The 13,365-nt window shown below is 44.0% G+C and overlaps 1 protein-coding gene across 1 annotated transcript in view; it reads left to right on the top strand.

Annotated features, from left to right (window-relative positions):
- The window catches only part of ST6GALNAC5 (ST6 N-acetylgalactosaminide alpha-2,6-sialyltransferase 5), a 237,889-nt gene extending 229,701 nt beyond the window's left edge, over positions 1-8,188 (top strand). The window contains exon 5 of the mRNA XM_029062035.2: positions 6,389-8,188. Within this exon, the coding sequence (XP_028917868.1) occupies positions 6,389-6,620 (232 nt within the window). The 3' untranslated portion in view covers positions 6,621-8,188. The remainder of the gene's footprint in view (positions 1-6,388) is intronic.
- Positions 8,189-13,365: the final 5,177 nt, after the last annotated feature.

Raw genomic sequence — 13,365 nt, 5'->3', positions numbered from 1 at the left:
AAAATCTGCCCTTCCTCTCCATCCAAATTGCTATGTCATTAATATAATCACTCATTTTATCCCTCCTAGAAGACTACATCAGCCTCCTCTCTGACCTCCCAGCCTCCTGCCTCTCCCCACTCCAGTCCATTCTGCACTCTGCTGCCCTGATCATCTTCCTACAGAAATGTTCAGGACATGTTTCCCCACTCCTCAGGAAACTCCATCGGTTGCCCATCCACCTCTGTATTAAACAAAAACTCCTCACCATTGACTTTAAAACACTCAGTCACCTTGCCCCCTCCTACCTCACCTTGCTACTCTCCTACTACAACCCAGCCCGCTCACTTTGCTCCTCTAATGCAAACCTTCTGACTGTACCTCGATTCATTTATTCATTCAATCGTATTTATTGAGCGCTTACTGGGTGCAGAGTACTGTACTAAATGCTTGGAAAGTACAATTCGGCAACAGATAGAGACAATCCCTACACAACAACGGGCTCACAGTCTAGAAGGGGGAGACAGACAATAAAACAAAACAAGTAGAAAGGCATCAATAGCTGCCACCAACCCCTAGCCCACATCCTGCCTGTGGCCTGGAACATCCTCCCTCTTCAAATCTAATGGACAATTACTCTCCCTGCCTTCAAAGCCTTATTGAAGGCACATCTCTTCCCTGACTAAGCCCCTCCTTTCCTCTTCTTCCACTCCCTTCTGTGTCTCCCTGACTTGCTCCGTTTATTCATGCCCCCTCCCAGCCCCACAGCACTTATGTACATATCTGTCATTTATTTATTTATTTAAATTAATGTCTGTCTCCCCCTCCAGACTGTAAGCTCTTTCTGTGTCTATTGTTACATTGTACTCTCGCGAGCGCTTAGTACAGTGGTCTGTACATAGTAAGCGCTCAATAAATATGATTGACTGGAAGTAAGCCCTCCATCAATCAATCAATTAATGGTATTCATTGGGTATTTACTTCATACAGAGCACTGTAGTAAGCACTCGGAAGAGTACAGTACAACAGAGTTGGTAGACCCTGTCCCTGCCCACAAGGAGTTTACGGTCCAGCGATAAATGCCATTAATTGATAGGAGAGTCAGAGATGATACCAAAGTTGAGAGCTCCTGAATGAACTTCTGTCTCTGTGGTCAGGCTGCTACCTAAGAAGGGTTGGAAGACCAGAAAAATCATTATACAAAGCTGACCCTCTGTCCAGTGAGAGCTATACTCCTCTGAAGCAGCTTGGCTCAGTGGAAAGAGCCCAGGCTTGGGAGTCAGAGGTCGTTGGTTCTCATCCCGGCTCCGCCACTTGTCAGCTGTGGGACTTTGGGCAAGTCCCTTCACTTCTCTGGACCTCAGTTACCTCATCTGGAAAATGTGGATTAAGACTGTGAGCCCCACATGGGACAACCTGATCACCTTGTAACCACCCCCCCCCAGCGCTTAGAACAGTGCTTTGCACATAGTAAGCGCTTAACAAATACCAACATTATTATTATTATTATTCAAATTTCTCTGCTCAAGCAAATGGAAGGCTCAAGGGAAAAAATCCAATGTCGAAAAATGAAATTGGTTACCCAAGGTTTTGGTACAAGGTCCTGCTTTTCAATTATTCATTTCTTCAAAAGGGGGAATTGAAATCCAGGTTTTCCTGGTCTATATTTGCTCTCCTGAAAACTACCACCAAGTGAGCACAGGTTGCAAACATACAAATGGTAAAAGAGTAAGCACATGTGTGTAAATTGAGAAAAACAAGAGTCAATGAGCAAATATATACAAGAGTGCTAGGCAGCTGATGGGGTAAGTGCTTAGTACAGTGCTCTGCACACAATAAGTGCTCACTAAATATGTTTGAATGAAGGAACAATGCGATTTAGGAAGACTTTCAAGGTGGGGAAGTGTGGCAGAGTCAAGGAAGGAGCGAGTTCCACGTCAGAAAAATGTTAAGGGAACATGTCTACCAACTCTGCTGAATTATACTCTCCCAAGCACTTTGTACAGTCCTCTGCACTCAGTATGATAATGATGAAGTGGAAAAATTGTGAGTTTGGTTTGATTAGAAAGTTAGCTTGGAAGGAGAGAGAGTAAGCTGGGAAGCAACATGCAAAGAACACAAGATAAGAAAGAGGGAGCTGAAGGAGAGCTTTAAATCCAGTGGTGAGAAGTTTCTGTTTAATGAGAGAGAAGTAGGTAACTGTTGGAGTTGTCTGAAGACAGGAATGATGAAGTCAACCTAAGTTTTTCTCAAGCTTCCAGTGGGTTTGCTATTCTAGCAAGATGGAGCAAGCCAAACCTCTTAAAAAATTAGTACTGAGATTCCCCTTTTAAAGACTGAATTAAATGATTTTGCAAACAGAGCACAATGAAAACATGCTTGCTAGAAATGCAAAATCAATGCGGCATGTCACCGATGCCAGAAGGAAGTCTGTTTAAATGATACGTGATAAAAACAAATCTAATCTTGCTTAAAAGAAAGTCAGCTAAAAGGTTTAAGTGCAGGAAGTCATGGGCTCTACCACCCTCTTTGATTAAACCCCAGCCTCGAATAGCTCAAAATTCCCTCTGCCAAAAGTCATTTGAGAAGTGAGCTCTTTTGAATAAAAGAGAGAAGCTATATGCAACTGATAGGATGAGCGACTTTGGGAAACCAAGTTAGACGCGAACCTTTCGCTGGACAAGAAATAGGAGGTGCAGAGAATCTGGGACTACTTGAGTTCTCTCCACCTCCTCTTAGCCACAGAACTAGTGGAGACTGACACTAGGGCCCTCTTTTAAAAGAAGTGTTTAAAGACATAGGGGAGTCTTTTTTAAAAATAGTATTTGTTAAGCACCTACTATGTGCCAGGCATGGTACTAAGTTAATCAGGTTGGACACAGTCCCCGTCCTACATAGGGTTCACAGTCTTAATCCCCATTTTACAGATGAGGCAACTGAAACAGAGTAGTTAAGCGACTTGCCCAAGGTCACACAGCAGGCAAATGGCAGAGCCGGGATTAGAAGCCAGGCGGTTCATTCATTCAATAGTATTTATTGAGCGCTTACTATGTGCACAGCACTTTACTAAGTGCTTGGAATGTACAAATCGGTAACAGACACAGTCCCTGCCCTTTGATGGGTTTACAGTCTAATCGGGGGAGACGGACAGACGAGAACAATAGCAAATAAATAGAATCAAGGCGATGTCCATCTCATTAACAAAATAAATAGGTAAATAGGGTAATGAAAATATATACAGTTGAGCGTACAAGTACGGTGCTGAGGGGATGGGAAGGGACAGGGTGAGGAGTAGAGGGAAATGGGGGGGAAAGAGGGTTTAGCTGTGGAGAGGTGAAGGGGGGGCGGTAGAGGGAATAGAGGGAGAAGGGGAGCTCAGTCTGGGAAGGCCTCTTGGAGGAGGTGAGCTTTAAGTAGGGTTTTGAAGAGGGGAAGAGAATGAGTTTGGAGGAGGTGAGGAGGGAGGGCATTCCAGGACCGCGGGAGGACGTGGCCCATGGGTCGATGGCGGGATAGGCGAGAACGGGGGACGGTGAGGAGGTTGTCTTACACTCAGGCCCGTATTCTTTCCTCTAGGCCATGCTGCTTCTCTTTGGACCAAACCAGTCAGTCAGCAAGTCAATCATATTCACTCAGCGCTTCCTGTGTGCAGAGCACTGTACTAAGCGCATTGGAGAGTACAATATAACAATAAGCAGATACATTCCGTGCCCACAATGAGCTTACAGTCAACAATGCTTATCACTCAGTTTGTTTCAGGGAAGAGGCAGGGAGGTAGAGAGGGAGGAATTAGGTTAGGAATTAGTTGGTGAAAATTCAAGTTAGACAGTGACACCAGTCTTCCCCCCACTTCTCCCCCCAGGCAGCAAAGTAAAGGCTAATTCAAGCGTACATGGTCAGTTTTCCATTTGGATGTGGACTTCTCAAACTTGAAAATCAACTATATCCAAGGAGAGAATAAATAATTGAAATCTACAAATAATCCAAAATTAATGTTCTTCCCCAACTTCAACTCCCTCCCATCCACCAACCGGTCTTTCGTGTGTTTTTAAAATCAAAGCTTTTAGATGTCCCAGTAATCTTCACTGCACTCGCTGGAGGTGCTGACAAATAGTGAAAGACTCAAAAAAGCATCTGAGAAGAAAAAGGGTAGAGGAAAGGGACCTGGATAATCAAAATGGGATATTCAGTGGCTAGCTAGAGGATTGTTGATCTGGTAATCGATTTTCTATAACTATAGTCATCTGACCGGTTCAGCATTCTCCCCACGTAGCATTCAGAGAAAATTGGTACTCCAAACCAGATATAGAAGCAGAGTGGCTCAATGGGAAAGAGCCCGGGCTTGGGAGTCGGTGGTCATGGGTTCGAATACCAACTCTGCCACTTGTCAGCTGTGTGACTGTGGGCAAGTCACTTAACTTCTCTGTGTCTCAGTTCCCTCATCTGTAAAATGGGGATTAACCGTGAGCCGCACGTGGGACAACCTGATACAGGAAAACCCTGTATCTATCCCAGAGCTTAGAACAGTGCTTAACAAATACCAACATTATTATTATTATCTTCCACTAGCACTTAGGGCATCTTGAGCCTTTGGTATTCAGATTGATCTTTAACTCTCTTGAGCAGAGGCTTCAGGAGGATTGAAATATAGTCATGAGAATCAGCATGGCCTAGTGGGCAGAGCACAGGCCTGGGAGTCAGAGGATCTTGGTTCTAATACTGGCTCCATCACTTGTCTGTTGTGTGACCTCAGGTCAGTCACTTAACTTCTCTGTGCCTTAGTTACCTCACCTGTAAAATGGGGATGAAGACTGTGAACTCCAAGTGGGACAAGGACTGTGTCCCACCTGATTACCTTGTATCTACCCCTGAGCTTAGTACAGTGCCTGGCACAAAGTAAATGCTTAACAAATACCATTAAAAAAAAAAAGGCCCTTAACCCAGTACCAGGTACTGTTGATTAGCACATGACACCCACAGCAGGTCATGGGTTCTCCACCACTTGTCTGCTCTGTGACCTTGGGGAAGTCCCTCCATTTTTCCAGGCCTCATCTGGAAAGTGGGGATTGAGACTGTGAGCACCACGTGGGACAGGGACTGTGTCCAACCCTGTTTGCTTGTATCCATCCCAGTGTTTAGAATAGTGTTAAGAAGCGCTTAACAAATACCATTATTATTATTATAGTAAAAGTCGGTCTCATATTGAGCAGAGTCGGAGGGATTATTCAGCTTCGTGTTTAATGCTCACTGTCAGGAGTCTCATCTTTAGTCCCAAAGGATGACTGTCTATTTGTGTAGTGCACTTGTGTATGTGTGTTTGTGTGTGTGTTTGTATGTGTAATAAACTGTGGAGGGAGTAGACCAGAAAGCCGTTCCCTGTAGGCCAGCAAAGTTAGTTGGCCACTGCCAAGGGCCAACTCACAATTCTCTTAGCACCAAACTGAGGAGCTGCAGGGCATGATGATAATATTCATCGTTCTAATATTTGTTATCATTGATAATAGTACTTGTGAAGCATATACAATGTTCCAAGCACCATACTGAGTGCCAAGGAAGATACAAGATTATCAGGTTGGACACAGTCCCCATCCCAGATGGGGCTCACAGCCTAAGTGGGAGGAAGAACAGGTATTAAATTCATTCAATAGTATTTATTGAGCGCTTACTATGTGCAGAGCACTCTACTGAGCACTTGGAATGGACAATTCGGCAACAGATAGAGACAATCCCTGCCCAATGACGGGCTCACAGTCTAAACGACTGCTCACAGTCTTAAATGTCCATTTAAGCCAACTGAGGCCCAGAGAAGAGAAGTGATTTGCCCAAGATCTCGCAACAGGCAAGTGGCAGAAGCCGGGATTAGAATCCAGATCCTCCTACTCCCATGTATTTTCCACTCTACTTCGCCGTTTCTCCAGGGAAGTATGCATTCTAATGTAGAAGGGCTCAGGGAGCTGGAAGAGGAAGCAAATGGCCTCCTGTTTCTGGCTTGGCAGATGGCATTTCCCTCTATAGCCAAGAGAAACGTGAGGTGAAGAGGCACTCCGGGAATTTGGGGCCTGATAGAATGGATTCCCTCCCTCCCCCCTTTTTAGAAGAGGGATAGTCAGTCTCATCTCGTCTCAACAGGTGCCCTCTCCCACCACGGCATCTGTTACGCGGCCAAACTGTGTGCGGCCCAGGGACCCCCAGCCCGATTTGTGCCCCTCTCGGGGTCCGAGCACTCAGCGCCACTTGGTTAACCCCCAAAACCTCCTCATTTGCTTAAGCGTTTGAACTGTCAGTTGCCGGAAATTTCCTTGAAACAGAAGCGATGACGAGCGTGTCAGCTTATTAACGATAACATCTTTTTTCCAGTCAGTCGGAGGAACATCTCTCGCTTCCATCTATTATTTTCTTTTTTCCGCAGGGATCCTAGTCATTCTTCGGTACCTTATCATTATTATGAACCCTTGGGATCCGATGAATGTACGATGTACATTTCACACGAGCGGGGACGAAAGGGCAGTCATCACCGTTTTATCACAGAGAAACGAGTCTTTGAGAACTGGGCCCGGACATTCAATATTCACTTTTTTCAGCCAGCCTGGAAGCCGGAATCACTCACCATAAATCACCCCGAGATTAAACCGGTGTTCTGAGGAATGAATGCACAAGACTGCAATCACAATCACCTACTGGATCAGACTTCAGGGTATTGAGCCTCGTATCCCAGCAAGCCAACCTAAAAAGGAAAGGTTAACAGGATTTGTGGATGAAAACTGCTACAATATTCAAGGAGTTACTATGAAAGAATGCATAAGGGGACATTTTCTATCAAATTGTATCCTAATCTAATGTGTACTTCCGCCGTCTGTCTGACCTATGTGTGTGTGATTTGTAAAAAGCAGCCCGCAGTAGTAGAGACATGGTTACTGAAGAGCACATGGCCACAGACTTTCATAATGCAAATCTACAGTAGTTATTTATTGAAGGGTTTTTAAAGGCAATCTAGGCCAGTATTTTTCTAAATCACGACCATGTGTTCCTAACCCTTGAAGAGTCCTAGTGACATGTTTCAATTTGAAAAGAAAATGGCCCTTGTTGGCAAGCAATTGATATTTGATCTGCAAATACTGCACTGCTTTTTTTAAAACCCCTGATTTCACTCCTGCATTTGATCTTTAACAAGAAGGTTCCTACATGCTGCTCTACTAAGTCTCTGCCATTTACAAAACACTGCAAAGTCTCAAAATTCAAACCAAAAGAAAATCCCTTCAGGAGAAGTGTACGGGTGCAGCCAAGATGTCAGCCCAAGAGTCGTTTTCTTAAGGGGATAGTGGAGACTACCCCTCTCTCCAGCTTGGGTACTTTGCACTGTGGAGGCCAGGAAACCTCCCTGGGAGGTCTTTTGGTTGTCAATAACCTCATTATTCTTTGCCAGTCGGTCAGTAGAATTTATTGGGCGCTTAGTGTGTTCATAGCCCTGTACTAGGCGCTTGAGAGAGTACGATTTAATGGACACATTCCCTGCCCACAACAAGCTTACAGACTAGAGGGACTTTGTGGCCTTTATACTCCCCATTCCCTCACCCTCTCCCACCGCTATTCACAGGCTGCTTCCCCCTCCAGCCCACGTTGCTCTCTGGCCTCCGATTCTTAATTTGGTGCCTTCTTGTACCCTACTTACATGGTGCTCCCAGCCTACACCAGCAAGAGAGCAGATTTCATTTAACCTTTCCCCAAGATATGCAGTATGAGGAAGTACCTCACCACATGACTACCTAAACCAGGCTGATTCACCGCAGACCTCCTGTAATGGCTACCTGGGAGCTGGGCTCCCCGATGGTGCAGAATTTTTACAAATTTGAGGTCTCCGATCCTTAGGTCAGTTGGCAATTAGGCAAGAGGCGACAATGTGCTGGCATCTTCGTCACCTGAAGCTTGGGAGAGATCAGCCTCGGTGGTACTAAAGTTGAAGACATTAGGAAAAACGATACTCCATATGGGAGACCCACTGTGTCGGACTATTAGATCCCGGTTTGAGAATAAAAAGGATTTCAGTGTTACCGCTTCTTTTGCCTTTACCTGACAAGTATGAATATTCAATTCCACAGGAGTAGCGGGGAATAATTTCCTTATTACAGGGTGTGTTGTAGTTGAGTCACGGAAGCAATCCCGTTATACAAATAATAAAAATGAAAGTGTTACTATCGTCATGTGGCTTAAACTGCTCAAATCCAGTACATTTGAGTTGCATGTCCGGGACACGTGGGATGTGACGTTTCAAGTCTTCTACCAAACGGGATTTCTTGGAAGTGTGGAATTTTACATTAATGGGCTTAAATGCCTTTGGAGCCAAGCTGTTGAGGGCTTTGAATATGTGGTTGAAGTTGGCACTTTTGTCAAACTGATTTACAGGTCACCTTTAACATCATTCTAAGAGATTCCGTTGCCTAGATTAATACGGTTCCTTTGACAATTTAAAATCTGTATTTAGGAACCTTTTTTAAAAAGTACCATTGTGACATGCAAGAACTTTGCAGCTCTATTATCATATCGTAGCCCCGCGGCAGCTGCTTCACAACAAAATGCCCAAGAGCTGGCACCATCGAGGTTCAAACGATTGGTCTTTTTAAGGTCTCCTGGCAAAACATTAAAAAAAACCCCACATACGTTCTGAATCCCCATATTTCAGTTGAGGGTATTTTTCATTTCCATCCAGTAGAGGGTGTTTGATGGGTTTTTTTTACGGTATTTGCTAAGCGCTTACTATGTGTCAGGCACTGTACTAAGCATCGGTGTAGAAACAAGCTATTCAGGTTGGACACAGTTCCGTATCCCACACAGGGACACTGTCTTAATCCCATTTTACAGGTGAGGTAAACTGAGACGCAGAGAAGTGAAGCGACTTACCCACGGTCACCCAAAGGGCAAGTGGCAGAGCTGAGATTGGAACCCAGGTCCTCTGATTTCCAAGCCCGTGCTCTGTTTTTGAGAGAAAACTCAGATACATTTCCTGTGGATCAATGATGGCTTGATTAGTACAGAAAAGCACGGAGCTGTGTAACAAACAACTTGGATAGGCCTGGAGCTCATGCACGTGATTTTTTTTCCTGCTTCTGCCATTCTACCTGCAAATGCCACCCCACTTTCATTCAGAGTCAGGGAGCCTAATCTCCGATAATAAAAACGAATGAGAAATCATGTTTTCAGCTGCCGATGACTCTGAAGCTCAGATTCAGTCTCAAGCTTGAATTCTCTCTTCCCGCCGCTCACCTCTTTCTTCTCGGGCCTTTTCTGACACGATGACACTCTCCAGCTCTCCAGCCTGTAATACTGCTACGTGCGTGAGGCCGCTATTATACGATCCGTGACTTCTGTTATTTCAACCCAACCAGGTTCGGCTGCAGCCATTACAATATATGGCCATTAGGGGTAGAAAAGAGGAATTCACAAACAAAATCAATCATTCCAAATGGCCCATAAACAGAAGAGATTCACATACAATATACTGCAATAAATATTCACCCACGAAAAGTTACATTAAAAAAACATTAAGAGGTAAATATTCAACGCGCTGCGTGGGAACTTGGCTGTGTGATTCCCATTAGCGTTAATGGGCGTTTGACGGCTAAATCCCTGGGCATCGCTAACCTACGTACTTAGTCCTGAGGGCCTGACAAATTGGAAGAAATAGAGAAGTTGGCGGGATGTGACATTTCGACACTAACTTTCGCCCTCAAGCACCTTCACTGCGCCGAGTTACAGGGGCAGGGCGGAGGACATTTCAGTCACGGGGAGACCGTCCGCCTCCTGCACCGGCAAAGGATTCAACCTGAATCGGGAGCGCGTGAAGTTGCTTAATTTCATGAAGTCCTCTCCATTACGGAGACATTCGAAGAAAGGCATTACGGCATGTAATCTTCTCTTAAGTGCTGGAAACTAAATATTTAATTGGCTAAAAAACAAACACTGGCTTCCATTCCAATTAAAAACTACAGGAGGAGGTTAGAACAGGTGAAGAAACAGTTAATGTAGAAGAGGAAATTACAGTGGTGGGAAGAATTATGTGAGCTTTTACAGGGCTCGGTATTTGGACATGTCCCATTTTTTAATCAACACAACTGACCTAGATAGGGGTAGCGTACTCCCGCTGAATAAATCAAGCTGGCTAATGCCGGGAGTATTAAACATACGGAGTAAAGTTCAGCAAGCTTTGTGTTTTTTATAGTACCCGTTAGATCTGGGACAAATTAAATTTAATGTTGACAAATGTAATTCTTTACATGGAAAGACAGAAAGGTAGCTTGGCATGGTTTCCCAACTTCTCTAGAGCTACACACGGAATAACGGGTTGCTGAGAACTTGTTATCAATACAGTAGTCTCGTCACAAACCCTAGGGATTTCCAAAGCTAGTGGGGCTTCAACTCATAATATTGATTTTTTGACAAAAATTAAACACGAATCTCTTTGAAAGGGGAAAGCGGGCATCTTTTTGTTTTCCCAGAAAAGAACCAGGGATATTTCATTTTTGCTCGACCTGAAAAATTCCTTTGAGCATTCTCTCACAAGGAGACACGTTTTCAGGGTGGGCAAGAGAATCTTTCCCCCACAGACTCACGGTTCAAATGTGAGGCCGAAGCAGGAAGTGATTGAGATGAAGGAATTATCTCCATCAGCAGCTGTTCTGAATAAGAAATTGCCGAAGGAGTCTCCTTTTGGCAGACATGACAGATTGTGAGACCCCCCGAGGGGAAGGGACCCTGTCTTAATTCCAACCTGGGTATTCTTTACCAGTGCTTCGTACAGTGCTGTGCACACAGTAAGCACTTAATAAATACTATGGCTCTTAATACGTGACAAATGGACAACAAAAGAAAGGCTCTTGAGTCAGGGAAGAAAGCACGAGAATCAGTGACCACAAATAACTCCTTTCTTACTATTTTCCATGTCCTATCACTCCTATCATCCTGCCATACTTCTCTCTTTCATTCTTTTTCATTCTCATTTTTTTCCCACTTTTCTGGGCGTATCGTCTTCTCTCATCCAACTGAGTAGGAGAGGGATTCAGCCAGGTCAGCAGCATCTGGATTCCTCAGATCTTTCTTATTTGGGGCAACAGACAAAACAGATAGTGAGGGATAGTTTTCCTACTCAAAATATTATGTTTATCAATAAAATGTTTAATCCTCCTTAAAATGTCAGATTGTTTCTGATAATCACCTTCTCTACAGACTGACCCATCATGGACACGACATGAAAATTGGGAAATGTTGCTGATCCGGGCAGAGAGAGAGACTGGAGGATAAGGCTTTGCGGACCGCTTTGCCGTATTTACCTAACTGTGAAAGCACGGGCATATTTCATTGCGGCTTCCTAGAAACAACCCGGACAAATGATCATCTGCAGATATCGTTCCGTGTCACAAAAATCTTGCTTGGAAAACCTTCACTTTGAATGATGGAAACCAAGGTGTGCATTTTGAAAAAGTAAAATTCAAAAGAAGAATTATTTTTCTGGAAAAATAATTAACCAGCAATATATTCAAACACTGAAAAAGTTTCTGAAAAATACGAACCTAAAATCTCATTAATGTCCAGAGAGCTTTGAAAAAGGACCAAATTGGGAAAACAAAAAAGAAAATCCCTAAAATGAGGCAATTAACTGTAATGGCCAGTACTTTGAGTACAGATTTATAAATTTATTGGTAACACATTTCTAGCCTCAACACTATACAGAAAAATTCAAAAGAAACAAACAGTCAAAAGAGCAAACAGTCCATTTTGTCTTCAGAATATCAACTTCTTGGAGAAACATTCATTCATTAGATCAACTGTACTTATTGAGCACTTACTGTATGCAAAACATTGTACTAAGTGCTTGGGAGAGTACAATATAACAATAGACAGATTCCCTGCCCACCGCGAGCTTGGTTGCAGGTCTGATTTTTTTTTTTTTTATGGTACATATTAATCACTTACTGAGTGCCAGGCACTAGACCCAGCACTGGGGTAGATAATCAGGTGGGACACAATTCCTGTCAAACAATCAATCTCATTTACTGAGCACTTATTATGTGCAGAGCACTGTCCTAAGCGCTCAGGAGAGTACAATAGAATTAGCAGACATATTTCCTGCCCATAAAAGGACCTTACAGTCTAGGAAGGGGGTGGGAGGGACAGATATTAATAAGAATAAGCGATTTATAGTATATGATTTTAAAGATATGTATATAAGTGCTGTGGGGTTAGGGTGGGGTGAATATCAAATGTCCAAAGGTCACAGATCCAAGTGCATAGAAGACACAGAAGGAAGAACAACCTGGGGAATAGAGGTTTAATTGGAGAAGGTCTGTTGGAGGAAATGTGACCTTAATACTGCTTTGAAGGTGAAAAGCTCTGCACACAGTAAGCACTCAATAAATACAATTGAATGAGAGAGTGGTGGTCTGGCATATATGGGGAGGGGTTGCAGGCCTGGGGGGGCGGAGGGGATATGGGAATAGGGTGGACTGTGACGTGAGATCGGGGCACAGTGGGTAAACTGTTGCTAGAGGAGCAAAGAGTGCGGGTTGGGCTACAGTAGGAGATTAGTGAGGCGAGGTAGGATGGGGCAAGATAACTGAGTGCTTTAAAGCCAACAGTAAGGATTTTCTGTTTGAGGCTGAGGTGGATGGGCAGCGATTGGAGGCTCTTGAGGAGTGGGGAGACACAAACTGAACATTTTTGGCGATAAACGATCGGTGCAGCAGAGGGAAGTATGGACTGGAGTGGGTAGAGACAGGAGGCCGGATGGTCAGTGAGGAGGCAGATGCGGTAGTCAAGGTGGGATAGGATAAGTGCTTGGATCGGCGTGGTCCCAGTTTGGAAGGAGAGGAAAGGGTGAATTTTAGCAATGTTGTGAAGGTAGAACCGAAAGGATTTGGTGACAGATTGAATTTGCGGGTGGAATGAGAGAGATGAATCGAGGATAACACCGAGGTTATGGCTTGTGAGGTAGGAAGGATAGTAGTGTTATCTACTATGATGGAAAGGATAGTAGTAGGACAAGATTTGGATGGGAAGATGAGGAGTTCAGTCTTGGACGTATTTAATTTGACTTGTAAGCAGGACATAATAATAATAATTATATTTATTGAGCACTTATTGTGTGCAAAGCACTGTACTAAGCACTTGGGAGAGTACAATATAACATCAGACACATTCCCTGCCCACAACAAGCTCAATGTTTAGAGGGGGAGACAGACATTAATATAAAGATATATATAGATAAATAAATTCAGCTATATACAGAAATATACATATGTGCTGTGGGGAAGGGAGGGAGGATGAGTGAAGGAGCAAGTATGAGTAGTGCAGAAGGGAGTGGGAGAAGAGGAGAGGAGGACTCAGTCAGGGAAGGCT

The sequence above is a fragment of the Ornithorhynchus anatinus genome, chromosome 4, assembly GCF_004115215.2.
Source record: "Ornithorhynchus anatinus isolate Pmale09 chromosome 4, mOrnAna1.pri.v4, whole genome shotgun sequence".
Classification (NCBI taxonomy): Eukaryota; Metazoa; Chordata; class Mammalia; order Monotremata; family Ornithorhynchidae; genus Ornithorhynchus; species Ornithorhynchus anatinus.
This window is presented reverse-complemented; position numbering and strand designations above follow the sequence as displayed.